This window comes from Cibotium barometz, chromosome 55, assembly GCF_041138505.1.
Source record: "Cibotium barometz isolate CiBa-2024 chromosome 55, ASM4113850v1, whole genome shotgun sequence".
NCBI lineage: Eukaryota > Viridiplantae > Streptophyta > Polypodiopsida > Cyatheales > Cibotiaceae > Cibotium > Cibotium barometz.
In genome coordinates this window covers 38,398,827-38,410,899 of record NC_141100.1, presented here as the reverse complement: position 1 = coordinate 38,410,899, position 12,073 = coordinate 38,398,827, and the positions used below count along the sequence as shown (strand labels likewise).

The 12,073-nt window shown below is 39.1% G+C and overlaps 1 protein-coding gene across 3 annotated transcripts; it reads left to right on the top strand.

The window, feature by feature from the left end:
- Positions 1–1,587: 1,587 nt before the first annotated feature.
- On the top strand, positions 1,588–4,342 carry LOC147607726 (E3 ubiquitin-protein ligase PRT1-like). Of its 3 annotated transcripts, XM_086790645.1 has the most exons (7): positions 1,591–1,977; positions 2,062–2,090; positions 2,250–2,429; positions 2,801–3,184; positions 3,277–3,516; positions 3,615–3,682; positions 3,773–4,342. In XM_086790645.1, the coding sequence occupies exons 1-7, from the start codon at positions 1,856–1,858 to the stop codon at positions 4,103–4,105; spliced, it is 1,356 nt and encodes a 451-aa protein (XP_086646771.1). In that variant the 5' UTR covers positions 1,591–1,855; the 3' UTR covers positions 4,106–4,342. The 3 variants fall into 3 exon arrangements, with proteins under 3 accessions (XP_086646770.1, XP_086646772.1, XP_086646771.1); XM_086790644.1 differs by having other exon boundaries at positions 1,588–1,977; positions 3,615–4,342; XM_086790646.1 differs by lacking the exon at positions 2,062–2,090 and having other exon boundaries at positions 1,588–1,977; positions 3,615–4,342.
- The last annotated feature ends 7,731 nt before the right edge of the window (positions 4,343–12,073 follow it).

Here is a 12,073-nt window from a genome sequence, read left to right as displayed (position 1 = left end):
CACTACCTTAAAATCCTCAATTAGCTATATCTTGAATTTTCAACACGTCAATATACTTGAGATGTGACAAAGCTTAGAGGACTTTGACATGTCACACTGTGTAAAGCACATAAAATAGTCAAGGCTAATAGTGATTCTAGCTTTAACACTAAGGTGCTCCTTTGAATCAAAGGTTATGGCAAATCAATAAGGATACTCACTCTCATTTAGAGGCATTTAGAGGCATTTAGATAATAGACTTGATGATGTCCCAAACAAATGCAAGGAATTACTTTGGATAGGCCAAGAAAGACCTTGATAATGTCCCAAACAAATGCAAGAAAATTCTTTGATAATAAATCTACCATAAAATCTGACCTATGCTAGGCCCAAACTATTTGAATTCACTACACTCATGCAATGTGAAAGGTACTTATCGTACTACAACCTTCTAATGCACTATTCTATGGTAGGTATAGGTGGGGAACTTGTAGCTAGTGACAAAAGTGATGGATGGGGAAATGTGTGAAAAAATAGACATGATTGGAAAAGAGCTTTCATGACCTACCTTTGGTAGCATGTTTCCACATTACCTTGGAATACAAAATTAATTGCAACTTGGGAGAGAAAAAAAATTAGAACAAGATACAAATGCCCACATTTCTTGTGATTGAGAGCTTAACACCTTGGATTTTAAATTGCGATGTAGCAACTAGTTACCAACCATGCCCAAGATTGCATTGCATGGAAATTGACCCTTTGTACGAACTCTCTTTTTTCTTTTGGCTTTAAGAACTCAACCAATGCTAAAAAAAATTGGCCTTAAGTCTATTTTCACACGCTAAAATTTCAAAAAAATCGACCGAACTTTGAACTTTTCTTCAAGGAAATTGACTAAAAATTATCATTTTCTTGCCAATAAGAATTATTTTTGTGAGCATTGCTCCAAGATCCACGAGCACATGCCCTTTTTCTAAAGAAAAGACTTTTGTCTTAAAAAGTGTGAGACCCACCAACACTTTTTTCGCTAACACTTGGTCAATGATTCAAACTAGCATTTTTTTGAACAACTAAGATAAAGAGAATCATCTACATTTGTCTTTACTATTGAATTGAAAAGCTCCTACATGCTGCTATTATAACCAAATTATACAAAACATTGTCATTGTGGTAGATTTCAATAGAGATTTCTCAATCTCAAGTGAAAAAATATTGCAAATGCTTGATTTTTTAGCACTTTGTTTTCTCCATCTCTCGAACCCATGGTGGAGCTTCTCGTCTTGAAAGAAATATTTATCGACTACTCTCACAGTTATACCCTATATATTATTGAGATTTAAATGATTTTAAAAATAAGACCCATGAGTAAACAAAACTAAATTAAAATGAAGTACCTAGGAGTGAGAGCCATGGGAAGCTGCTTCTAAGAGCATTTGACATGCTCTAAAATGATGTAAAAGTGTTGATCATTACAATCTCAAAAAAAAAAAAGAAGTTTTGAAAACCCTTCACTTGGTAGGTGACATGTTCAAAGCGATGCAAAAAGGAGAGGTGAACCGTGGTGACTCTAGTGGTCTGCCAGCAGCTGCTTCACCCCACGACACTCGTGACTTCGTTTCCCTAGGCTGACTCTGTTTTTTCTCGAGGTCTTGAATTCCCCCCCCATACATATATCCTAGCACGAGGGTCGAATTCCCCCCATACAAGACGGTTGACTCGGCGCCCCGTGTCTACGGACTGCGTCGGCTACCCTGCTAGGCTGCTGATTAATACTATAACACCTCTCGCTTTACTCACACCCCCTCGCAGAGTACTTCCTTAATTTCCCAGCCTTCTCCCCTAATTCCTTGGTGGTTGGACCTTTCATACAGCAATCATGTGTGGCGAAAATGCAAGGGGCAGCTGCGCCGAGCCCTGTAGCTGCCTGTCAAGCACGATTGCTTTAGAGGAGGAAGTGGGCGAGCCCCCATTCGAGCTTTTTGTTTGTCAAATATGCCTGTAAGTCATGCCGCGTCTTTCTTTCCAGTTTCATTGCGCCGTGCGTGTGTGTGGGTCACTAATTGCGATCTCACTTTTCTGCAGAGACATAGTCTACAAGCCTATCGTCCAAGGTGAGGCCGACACGTTGTTTCAGTGTATTAGCTACTTTTACAAGTATATATATTGATTGTGCAAGCAAATTGAAGCAATGGCGTTTTAATTCTGGCTAATAATTGATCAATCTCGCAAAATTATATTTAATTCATGACTCTCATGGCTTCTGCACGCAGCTTGCGGCCACGTCTTCTGCTTCTGGTGCGTGAGGCGTTCCATGAACCAAAGCAAGCCGTCTCAGTGTCCGGTTTGTCGGCGGCCTTACATTCACTTCCCCCGAGTGTGCCAGCTGCTCCACTTCTTCCTTACTAAGGCATGGCCAGAGGATTACAAACGCAAGGCAAACGAGATACAAGGTAGGATTCGTGCCCAAGGGTACCACTAACTTGGTTGGAGTAGATATATTTGAGATTTCAATGTTCCAGTAGTTCGAGAAATTAAAATTGTGCAAACTCAAATTCGAAACTCGAGCCCTGTACTGTTGAAATAGAAAATTAATTACTGTATAAATGTATTTCTACGTCCAATCTTCACCAAAGTTGACAGTAAATGTCCCTATACATAAGATGGATCTGCAGAATTCTTAAATTCGATCCTTCTTTTTTTCTCCCCCCTTCTTAATCCGTGTACTATGTATGGAGAGCGAGAGTAGTTTTGGGATATATTTTAAATGTTTCTATGTACACGGGCGGATTTTATGGTTTCTCATGGGGTTGGGATTTTGCAGCGCTGGAGGAGTCCACGAAGATCTTCTCCCCCCGAATTCTTCCGCCCAGTACACCGGCAAAGCTCTCCATGAGCCCCGCCTGTCATAATCGACATCTGAGTACGGGAACCTCGAGTATAATCCCGAATCATTGTCACATTTTTCCTGAGATGGAAACGAGAACAGAAAAGTTTTTGCCCACGATGAACAGGACGGAGCAAGCAGAAGCACAAATGATCAACTTCGAACACCATTCAGAGCAATGCTCAACTGAGCCGAAGGAACAGGAGATCGCCCCAGTAATTACAGCTAGCGATGATTCAAATGAGATTACGACAGAAGATCTTTCTTGCATCTGTTGTAGAAAACTCTTGTACAGGCCGGTGGTTCTTAACTGCGGAGACGGTAAAGGCGCGAGCTGGCAAATTAAGTGCAACCTTGGTATAATATTTGGTACAACATTTAACTGCACCTCATTCATGTATGTATGTACGCAGTGTTGTGCGAGTCGTGCTGCGATCAGGGCGACGAGACGAGGTCGGCCCTGCAAGTCGAGGACCCTGCTTGCCCCTCCTGCCGAGCCGTACACCCAAGCGGCCAACTTGGGGTTTGTCTCGCGCTCCACCACCACTTGGCGTGCATCTTCCCATCGCTCTACTCTCAAAGAAAACAGGAAGTTGAGGCGCAGTCCAAACGGCGGGCGCACGCGACGTCTCCGCCATTTATACCTGCTGCAGGTGCCCTCCCCTCCCCAAAATAGAACAAAAAACATCGTCTCAGCAGGAGGATACATACACGATACAGCTTAAAATGCGTGTCGATCTCTTTTTCACAGTGGATCGGGCCGAAACTGACTTAGAACGTGGCTTCGTGCACATCGGAGCTGGCTGCGATGGTTGCGGGGTGAGAACTTTAGAAGGAATAATCAGAACCTTTCTTTTTCTAGAAAATGGTGAAAAAATCAATATTGCGCTGACCTCTATGTTTCGCCAGATGTTCCCAATTGTCGGCCAGCGCTACCATTGCAGGGACTGTGGGGAGCAAGTGCGTTACGATCTGTGCGGGAGCTGCTACACTAGTAATAACAGCACCGCAGCTCGTAATTATCACAGTCCTGTTGTTGGGCGCTTCAACCAAGAGCACTCTCCCAAGCATCGCATGGAGGAGATGGTGTCCGAGCGCAGGGCTCCAGCCACTTTCAATGCAGTAGTGCAGTACCTTAATGTGGCTCCCCTGAACCTCAACCTCGAGAACGGCGTCATTTCTCGCCGCCGTCAGCAACACATCCTCGATGATTTCGATGATTATATCGATACCTTGGTATGAGCCCTCGAATTATTTGAAGGGTGAGCGTTGCAAAACATAAATATGTATATCTATAAATTCGGATCGATGGCCTTCTATTACGGCTTGGAGGGCTTTGAAGGCTTCAAATGTAAAGGTTGAGCCCTTGGTGAAGAGGTACTTCTATTTTCTTTTTCAACATTCTGCTCTTTTTTAAGGGCATTTTATTTTGAACCTCCTAATTGAAATGATGAAATTATACCTCAACCTTCAAATTTTAAGGTGGTCCCTTTTTTAAGGGAAATTTATTTTAACTCTTGTCTAATTGAATTGATACCACAACCTTGAAATTCCAAGGTTGTGCCTTTTTTAAGGCCAATTTATTTTAACCCTTCTCTAGTTGAAATGATACCACAACATTCAAATTCTAGGGTGGCTCCCAATAGTCCATCCCTACCCACCTTACCTTACCTTACCTTCCTTACCTTTTAAACATTGCCTCTATGTTGTTTGGTTGGATAAAACATCTCTTTAAGGCACCATTTGATATTAGAGAGAGGGTTGCCAACAAATCTCCTAGTGATCTTAGCCCATTGATGTACTCCAACCCTTTTAGTCCTCTTGGAAGAACTAAGAGTGAGACATCTTCTGTTGAAAGATTTAATTGGCAGGTTGAATCAGCCTCCTGGAAAGATACTCAGAAACTAGTCCTTGATGAAGGAGGCACAGTGAGGAGGTAGAGATGGTCCCAGAAACTACCCTTGCATGAATAATTAGGGGGATGCACTTGGAATGTGATAGGTATTGAAGACAGGAAGAAAAATGCAACCTTTTGGGGACTAGTAAAGAACATAATTTGTTTGGGTTGAAGGGGGCCAAGAGGGATAGTTTCAAAGACTGGGTAGTGCTATATGGGGGGGGGTTGGATGTGGATATAGTGGGGTGATGTCCAGTATAAAGAAATCCTTGAAACCTTGTGTAGTTGCCAACCACCCTAATGGTAGGGCCATGGTTGTGGAGATCCAATTTGGGGGAGAGAGAATTTGGGTCGTGAATATCTATGGAACTCATAATTATAAAGAGAGGGGGGAGTCTGTGAGATTGGCTATTTTCCCTGAACATTCGTGGACCTTGCACTCTAATGGGTGATTTTAACATGATGGAAAAACTCTCTAATAGGAGTGGAGGAAGTACTATTTTGATGGGCTAGGGAAAAAAAAAGTGGGAGGAAATGAGAGACAAAATGGGCCTTGTAGATGGGTGGAGCCTGGGGGAATGGGGAGTCGACCATGGACACACCTACTTTAGCCTACAATACTTTGGCTCCTCTCTTCCAGAATAGATAGGGTCCTTTTGAGTCAACAAGCAACTTGGGTGCCTCACACTTTGAAGCTGGAAATTGATAATTCCTCTGGCCTTTTTGATCACATGCCTTTGAAGTGGGAATGACATGTGAAGGATTGGGAGGAGGAGAAGTTGAACCATTTTCCCACTAGGAAATTGAGGGTTAACAATTCCCTTTCAAAGATGAGCTTTTCATCATGTATACTGAAGAGGCCATTGCAAGACTAAGAAGTAGAGGCAACAATGAAGGAGCCTGGAGATCCTTTGCCAAGGACATGTAGGGTATCATTAGAAGGGTGGGGAAACTGAGAGCCTCTGAGAGGAAGCAAAAAAGGAAACAGTGGAGTGAGCGACTGGAAGTTCTTCAAAAGAAAAGACAAATGGGCAAGCTTAGTGAGGATGAGATTAACCTATATACTAAATGCCAATTAAGTTTAAAAGAGGAAGATGACAAACTTGCCAATTTTAGCCTTGGGACCCTCTCAGAAGGAGAACTTTCACCTCTAGGAAGAAGCCTAAAATATACTTAAGTTAACTGAAGAAAAAGGTAGCAGGAAGCTGGCAGGGCACATTAAGGATGAGAATGCGTAGGAGCTGGGGGAGATTGACTAAGTGGCAAGGAAATGGGTTGAGTTTTTGGGGTCTACATTAAGCTTGAAAGAGGATGGGTCAAGAAAAATGTTCATAGCTGAAAACCTCTTAAACCTAGTAAATAAAAGATGCAGATAAGGCTAGGTGGATGGACAGAGAAGTGGAACTTGATGAATGTTGGGTAGCCCTCCTCAAACTGGGTAAAGAAAAGTCTCCAGGATGGGATGGGCTCTCATTAGAATATTTTATCTCATAGTTTGGAACATTTACAGAGAGGTTAGATTTCGGGACAGAGACCTTAAAGAAGGAGTGGTGAAGCTCATCCCTTAACAAGCTGCCTGTAGTAGATTCAACCACCATTGGAGACCCATTACTCTGCTGACTCTCATATACAAAATCTTTGCCAAAGTTATTGCACTAAGGATCTCTCCTGTCCTTTAGGATGTTGTGTCCAAAAAACAATATGGGTTTATAAAGGGAAGATCCATCTATGATAATATCCTTGCTGCAACGATAGGGAGAGATGTAGCCCAAAGAACAGACCATAAATGTATTATACTCCAGTTGGGCCTAGAAAAGGCTTATGATAGGATTCATTGGTCCTTTGTGGCAAGGGTAATGGAAAAATTGGGGTTTGGCTCTTCAAGATAGCCCAACATCTTCACCTTCTCTCTTGGGGGCTTCTCCAGGCTTCTGCTAAATGGCAGGTTGGTAGGGGGATTTGAAATTAGAAGGTTAGTAAGATAGGGTTGTCCTCATGCCCCCTTTCTTTTTGTCATTGCCTCACACCCCCTTATTGTGGCACTTGAAGATGCTCATGAAAAAGGAAGAGTTGTTGGACTAAAGCTGAGTCTTGAGTGGGAGCAACTAGTAATACAATGCTTTTCTCTAATGATTCTTTGCTATTCCTTAAGAAATACAATGATAATGTGAGACATGCCTTGTCCATAATTCAAGAGTTTGTTAATTCTTCTAGCTCCAAAAGCAATATTCAAAAATCCAAAAGAATTAGCCTAAGTGAAGACAATGACTTTGATCTGGAAAGATAGGACTGTGAGGTGAATAGGAGAGGCCAAATTATTAGGCACTTGGGAGTCCCTTTTGGAGTGTCCACCTCTTCAAGTCCCAACTTTCCACCTATATACATTTCCACCTCTTCCTCCAAGTCCCAACATTAGAATTGAGGCCAATGGTGGTGAAGGTGTGGGTAGGTAAACAAGTGTTGGAGAAGATGCCTCCCAAAGGGTATACCTTTGAAGTAATGATGATAACACGTCTGCAGAGCTGGGATACCATGTATCTTGGAGCCAGTCTTCCTTTGTTTGAGAAGATGAGAGATGGGAATTTTTATGTAAGCTACTTAATTGCGATGTAAAGGATCTAGAATAGGCTTTGGTCTTGGGAATCTATGAACTTTTTGTAAAGGAGTTTCTGTGATAATATTATATATATATATTTCCCAAAAAAGGCACCATTTTATATTGGCCAATATTAAATAGAAAGGATATGGGTGAATGCATGCAAATAGAAAGGGTCATCATTTCATTGACTTTTCAAGCATTAATCATTACATGCTAAAATGAAACCTTAGAAAAACACTCTTATTCTTGAAAAACTCACATAATATATTTAATAGAAATGCAAAACAACATTTTGGTGCCCTATTGTGTCAATATTTTAAATGGCCTTGGTTGCAACTTGCATCGTTGTTGTAAAGGTATGTGTAAGACCAAATGCAATTTTGTAGTCTCAATCATTGTGGAGCTTGCCTTGGCATTCTCATATATTGTTTTCTAATCAAAGAGATGAGCTTGCATAACTTGCCATTGAAGACTTTGTTTTTTAAATTTTTGTAAAGGCAAATTTTGAGGTAGCCACCCCTCTAGCAAGACATTAAAATGAAAATATGTATTAAAATGTGTTTGATGCCTCTGTCATATAGACACTATCGAGAAACATTTATAAGAGGGAAAACACACACAAATCAAAGAATCAAGTATGATTTACAAATAAATTTATACATCTTACTTACCTTGAGTAAAGAGGATATTTTTTCAACAATGTCAAATATCTTAGCTTGTAATAAGTGTACTTTTCAACATGTTATTGCAATATAGCATAAAGGCTAAATATATCATTATTGCAACAACAAAAAATGCATTGAAAGAAACCCACTGCATTGCATATGCCAAGACGTTTTGGCACCAATACTCCATAAGCTTATGGCTTTTGTGAAATTAAAAGCTTGCAAAGTTATCCTTCAAATAATGATGTCCAAGCTCTTTGTTTCCATCTTGTTTCTTAGTTTGTTCATGGCCATATTCTATATTAAACTCTTGTTGTCCTCAAAATTTGGCCAGTGCAAGCTTGCGGACTTCAATTGGGAATATGTGATAGAGCATGTGAGTTCAATGGAATGGGCATTCATCTTCTTGGACTTATGACATAATAATTTATATACTCAAGGGGTTTTTAAATTAAGAAAGAAAAATATTCCATAATTTTGGCTACGTTGATAATTAAAAATACATGAGAAGTGTAAAAAAGGGGTTTTAAAAATACCTTTAAAATACATGAGGAGTGTACTTAAAATGAAAAAAGGGGTTTAATTTTTTTTAAAATACACGAGGAGTGTACTTAAAATGAAAAAAGGGGGTTTTAAAAATACCTTTTGAATGCACATGAATTTTCATGCATTGAATTTCTTAAGGATTTAGGAAATCCATTTTCATTATGGCCTTGCATGTTTAATTGTGGACCTATGCTCCATTCTTACAAAGCTAGGTATAATAGTCACTTCACAAATTTATTTTGAAGAGACAAACTAGCAAGATGCTCCAACAAATCTACCAAGGTCCAAGATAATACAATGTAAATAAACTTGAAGTTTGCCACTATTTTGTGGACATGAGTGGAATCTTTCATTTCCCTCATACAAACAAACAAGAAGTGGTTCCCACATTTTATAAACCTTCACAAGCTCATATCTACTTAATCATCTCACCTTATGAGCCTTTTTTCATTTTTAAGTTTGATAAATCTTGATCCCCTTCTAAAATCATCAACCTTGAGATGATCCTCTAAAGGATTTCTTGAATATGTTGCTAATCTCATTTACAAGGATATCTATGTGTTTGGCATTTACATTATTTTTAAATGCATTCGACAGATATAAATTTGTGCCATTGGCTACCCAATGCATGGATGTTAGAAAAAGGATAAGAGATACCAAGATATTCTATTAATAAACCATTATTAAAGCCCCATATGAGCCAAAGCTTGTAATTTTCCTTTGTTGAAGATCATAGTAGTTCACATGCAACATTACCAATGTTGCTTCCAATCCATTTGCATTCTAACATGGTTCTCTATGAATTCGGTAATAACACGAACTATTTGGATTCTTTGAAAGATTTTTTAAAAATACATATCCTTTTCCACTATGATAAAGCCATTATGCATGTTTAAGGTAATTTAACAAATGACATATTTTTTTTTATCATTTTAAGCACTCAGAAACATAAAAAAAATAGATCCCTTAAAATTTTGAGATATTATAAACATTATATTTATGAAAATGTGGGACTTGAGAAATTCACATTTCATGTCAGAGGCATGTTGGCACTAATATCAATATGATTTGCATAATTACTTATACAAATATTTCATAGCTATAATGGTAGATTATACTTCTATGTTAATATTGGGCTTTATATCTCATAGAGAGAAAAGGGTTATATGGAACTACCCATCGACTATTCACCCTATGAACCTTTACTTGTATGAAACTACCATCGTCTTGCCGCATGTGAGTTGGATACCCATTGTCATATCAATGATAGTGGTGCGAGAAAACTTTCAAGGATAACAATGTTTGCAACTCCCATTAACCATGTAATGAGAGCACATATTTAGTTCCCCACATGGTCCATAGACATTACAATGACTGATTATGTTGTGCAACTCAAGAAACATCACCTTATCTCATGAAGTTCAACACACACCAACTTATCATAGTGAGCAATCTTAGTCAGTTTACATCAATAATATATTGGCATGTGGCAAGCCTCTTTTTCTATTTTCCAATATCAATAATATATTGGCATGTGGCAAGCCTCTTTTTTGAAATTCAATAACAGAAACAAATCCCACTGTCGTTCTAAATAATACTTTTTTCACCAACAAGTGCATCATACAGTTATGTTTCTCATAGAAGCCAAGCCAGGATAGCCGACCCAGTAGTAAAGCATTTTTTATTTCATCCCACTTAGGATTGCAAGTAAAGGTAATAAAGAGGTTAGGTTTACCCATCTCCCCGACAATTGCCATTGAATCCTGATATAATTGATGCATATATCGAGGCCCCCTTAAGACTGCAAGTAAAGGTAATAAAGAGGTCAGGTTTACCCATCTTCCTGACAATTGCCATTGAATCCTGATATAAATGATGCATATATCGAGGCCCCCTCCCAATATATGTAGATGGTAGAACTATCCTACGTCCAGTAATGCCACCAGAGACTCTATTGAGCCCATCACTTATATTAACCATATCCGCAAGCCCTTGGTATACTTCCGTGTAATGCTTTCTAATTGTCGCATCCATACTAGTCTTGATTCTTCCATGTTGTTATATGCATCAACAATGTACTGCTGCAAAAGTTGACCCACTACGTAGAAGGCACACACTTGTATCTTCCCTTATTTGTAATTTATATGCATAATATTACCGTTGACAGTCTTTGTCTCCTCACTTGAACCTTGTCTATTTCTATCATGGAGAGGAATTCCAACTTGCTGACCATCCTCTCCTCTAGGGAGGAAACAGAAGAATGTATAATAGAGACATATATGAACGATACAAGTTAGATATTCTTTTTATAGTGCTTGTGCAAGACATTATTTGAATATCTCTATGACCTACATGAGAATCGTCCCCTTGACCCAACATGACAGCAGCTACCTCACTACCCATAGGAACCAAGTATTGCCTTGAAGTTGATCGAGCTTCAGTGATGATGACCATTCTCAAATCTACATTTGAGAACTAGACTGTAACATTTCTCTCAGTGTATACATGCATACGGACTGTGTTCATACATCATTGTTTGTAACCTTTCAAGAACATTGTGATTTAAAGAAGACATCCCCCGAAGTCTATTCTCTAGTTCATGCTTCATATTATACACATATAATTGGGCAAATTGAGGAGTCGTATCTCGTGTTCCATCAAGTATTACATACCCAACACACACCCCCTAGTAAACTTATTATCCAAATGAGAACCCAGTGAAACGAATGCTACAGAATTGTTATAATAGCATATATTCTTCTTGTATTCCTTACTTGTATTATCATCACCAAGTTACAAATCAACCAATGTAGGAGGAGGATTTTCCAAAGGCAGTAAAGAAATGTTCCCACTTGCACAACAGTGTTTACCCATAAATTATCGAAGCTTTCTTGATGCCTCACATTTCCAACTAGTGCAGCATAAAAATGGCACTTATAAGCAAGGGCTCCTAAATGAGTGAAGAATACAATCTCCAAAACATAACACGATAGTTGCTTGGGTACTTACATTGTGAGAGGAAATGAAAACACATGCCTTATAGAATGACATTCGGATTTAATACCTTTCACATCACCGACAGCATAGAAAATAGGTTAAAAAATATCTATATGGCTAATCTCATTGAGAGAGAGAGAGAGAGAGAGAGAGAGAGAGAGAGAGAACATATGTTTGAGTGTGTTTCATAATCTATCTCACTCTCTCTTTAAGATGTGTGTGTGTGTCTTAGCCAGCCTTGCATAGCACTATAATAAACTCTACTTATGTGCACACACTAAAGTATTAAACACACAAAAATCATTACTACATTCACATATACCATACCAATTATCAATTATAAGACATTCAATGAGAGAGAAAGAGAGGTAGAAATTATTTTTATGTGCGTTATATTCTGTGTTTGTCTCTCTCTCTCTCTCTCTCTCTCTCTCTGAGCCAACCAAATACATTGCCATAAATAACTCTCTTTATCTAGGCACACACAAAATACCATACGAATAAAT

Bases quoted from the DNA above. Each gene is read 5' to 3' on its own strand.
- LOC147607726 (XM_086790644.1), top strand. From the start codon at position 1,856: ATGTGTGGCGAAAATGCAAGGGGCAGCTGCGCCGAGCCCTGTAGCTGC. The intron at 2,091-2,249 runs GTGAGGCCGACA...TTCTGCACGCAG, and splicing joins CTACAAGCCTATCGTCCAAG to CTTGCGGCCACGTCTTCTGC. The intron at 2,430-2,800 runs GTAGGATTCGTG...GGGATTTTGCAG, and splicing joins CAAGGCAAACGAGATACAAG to CGCTGGAGGAGTCCACGAAG.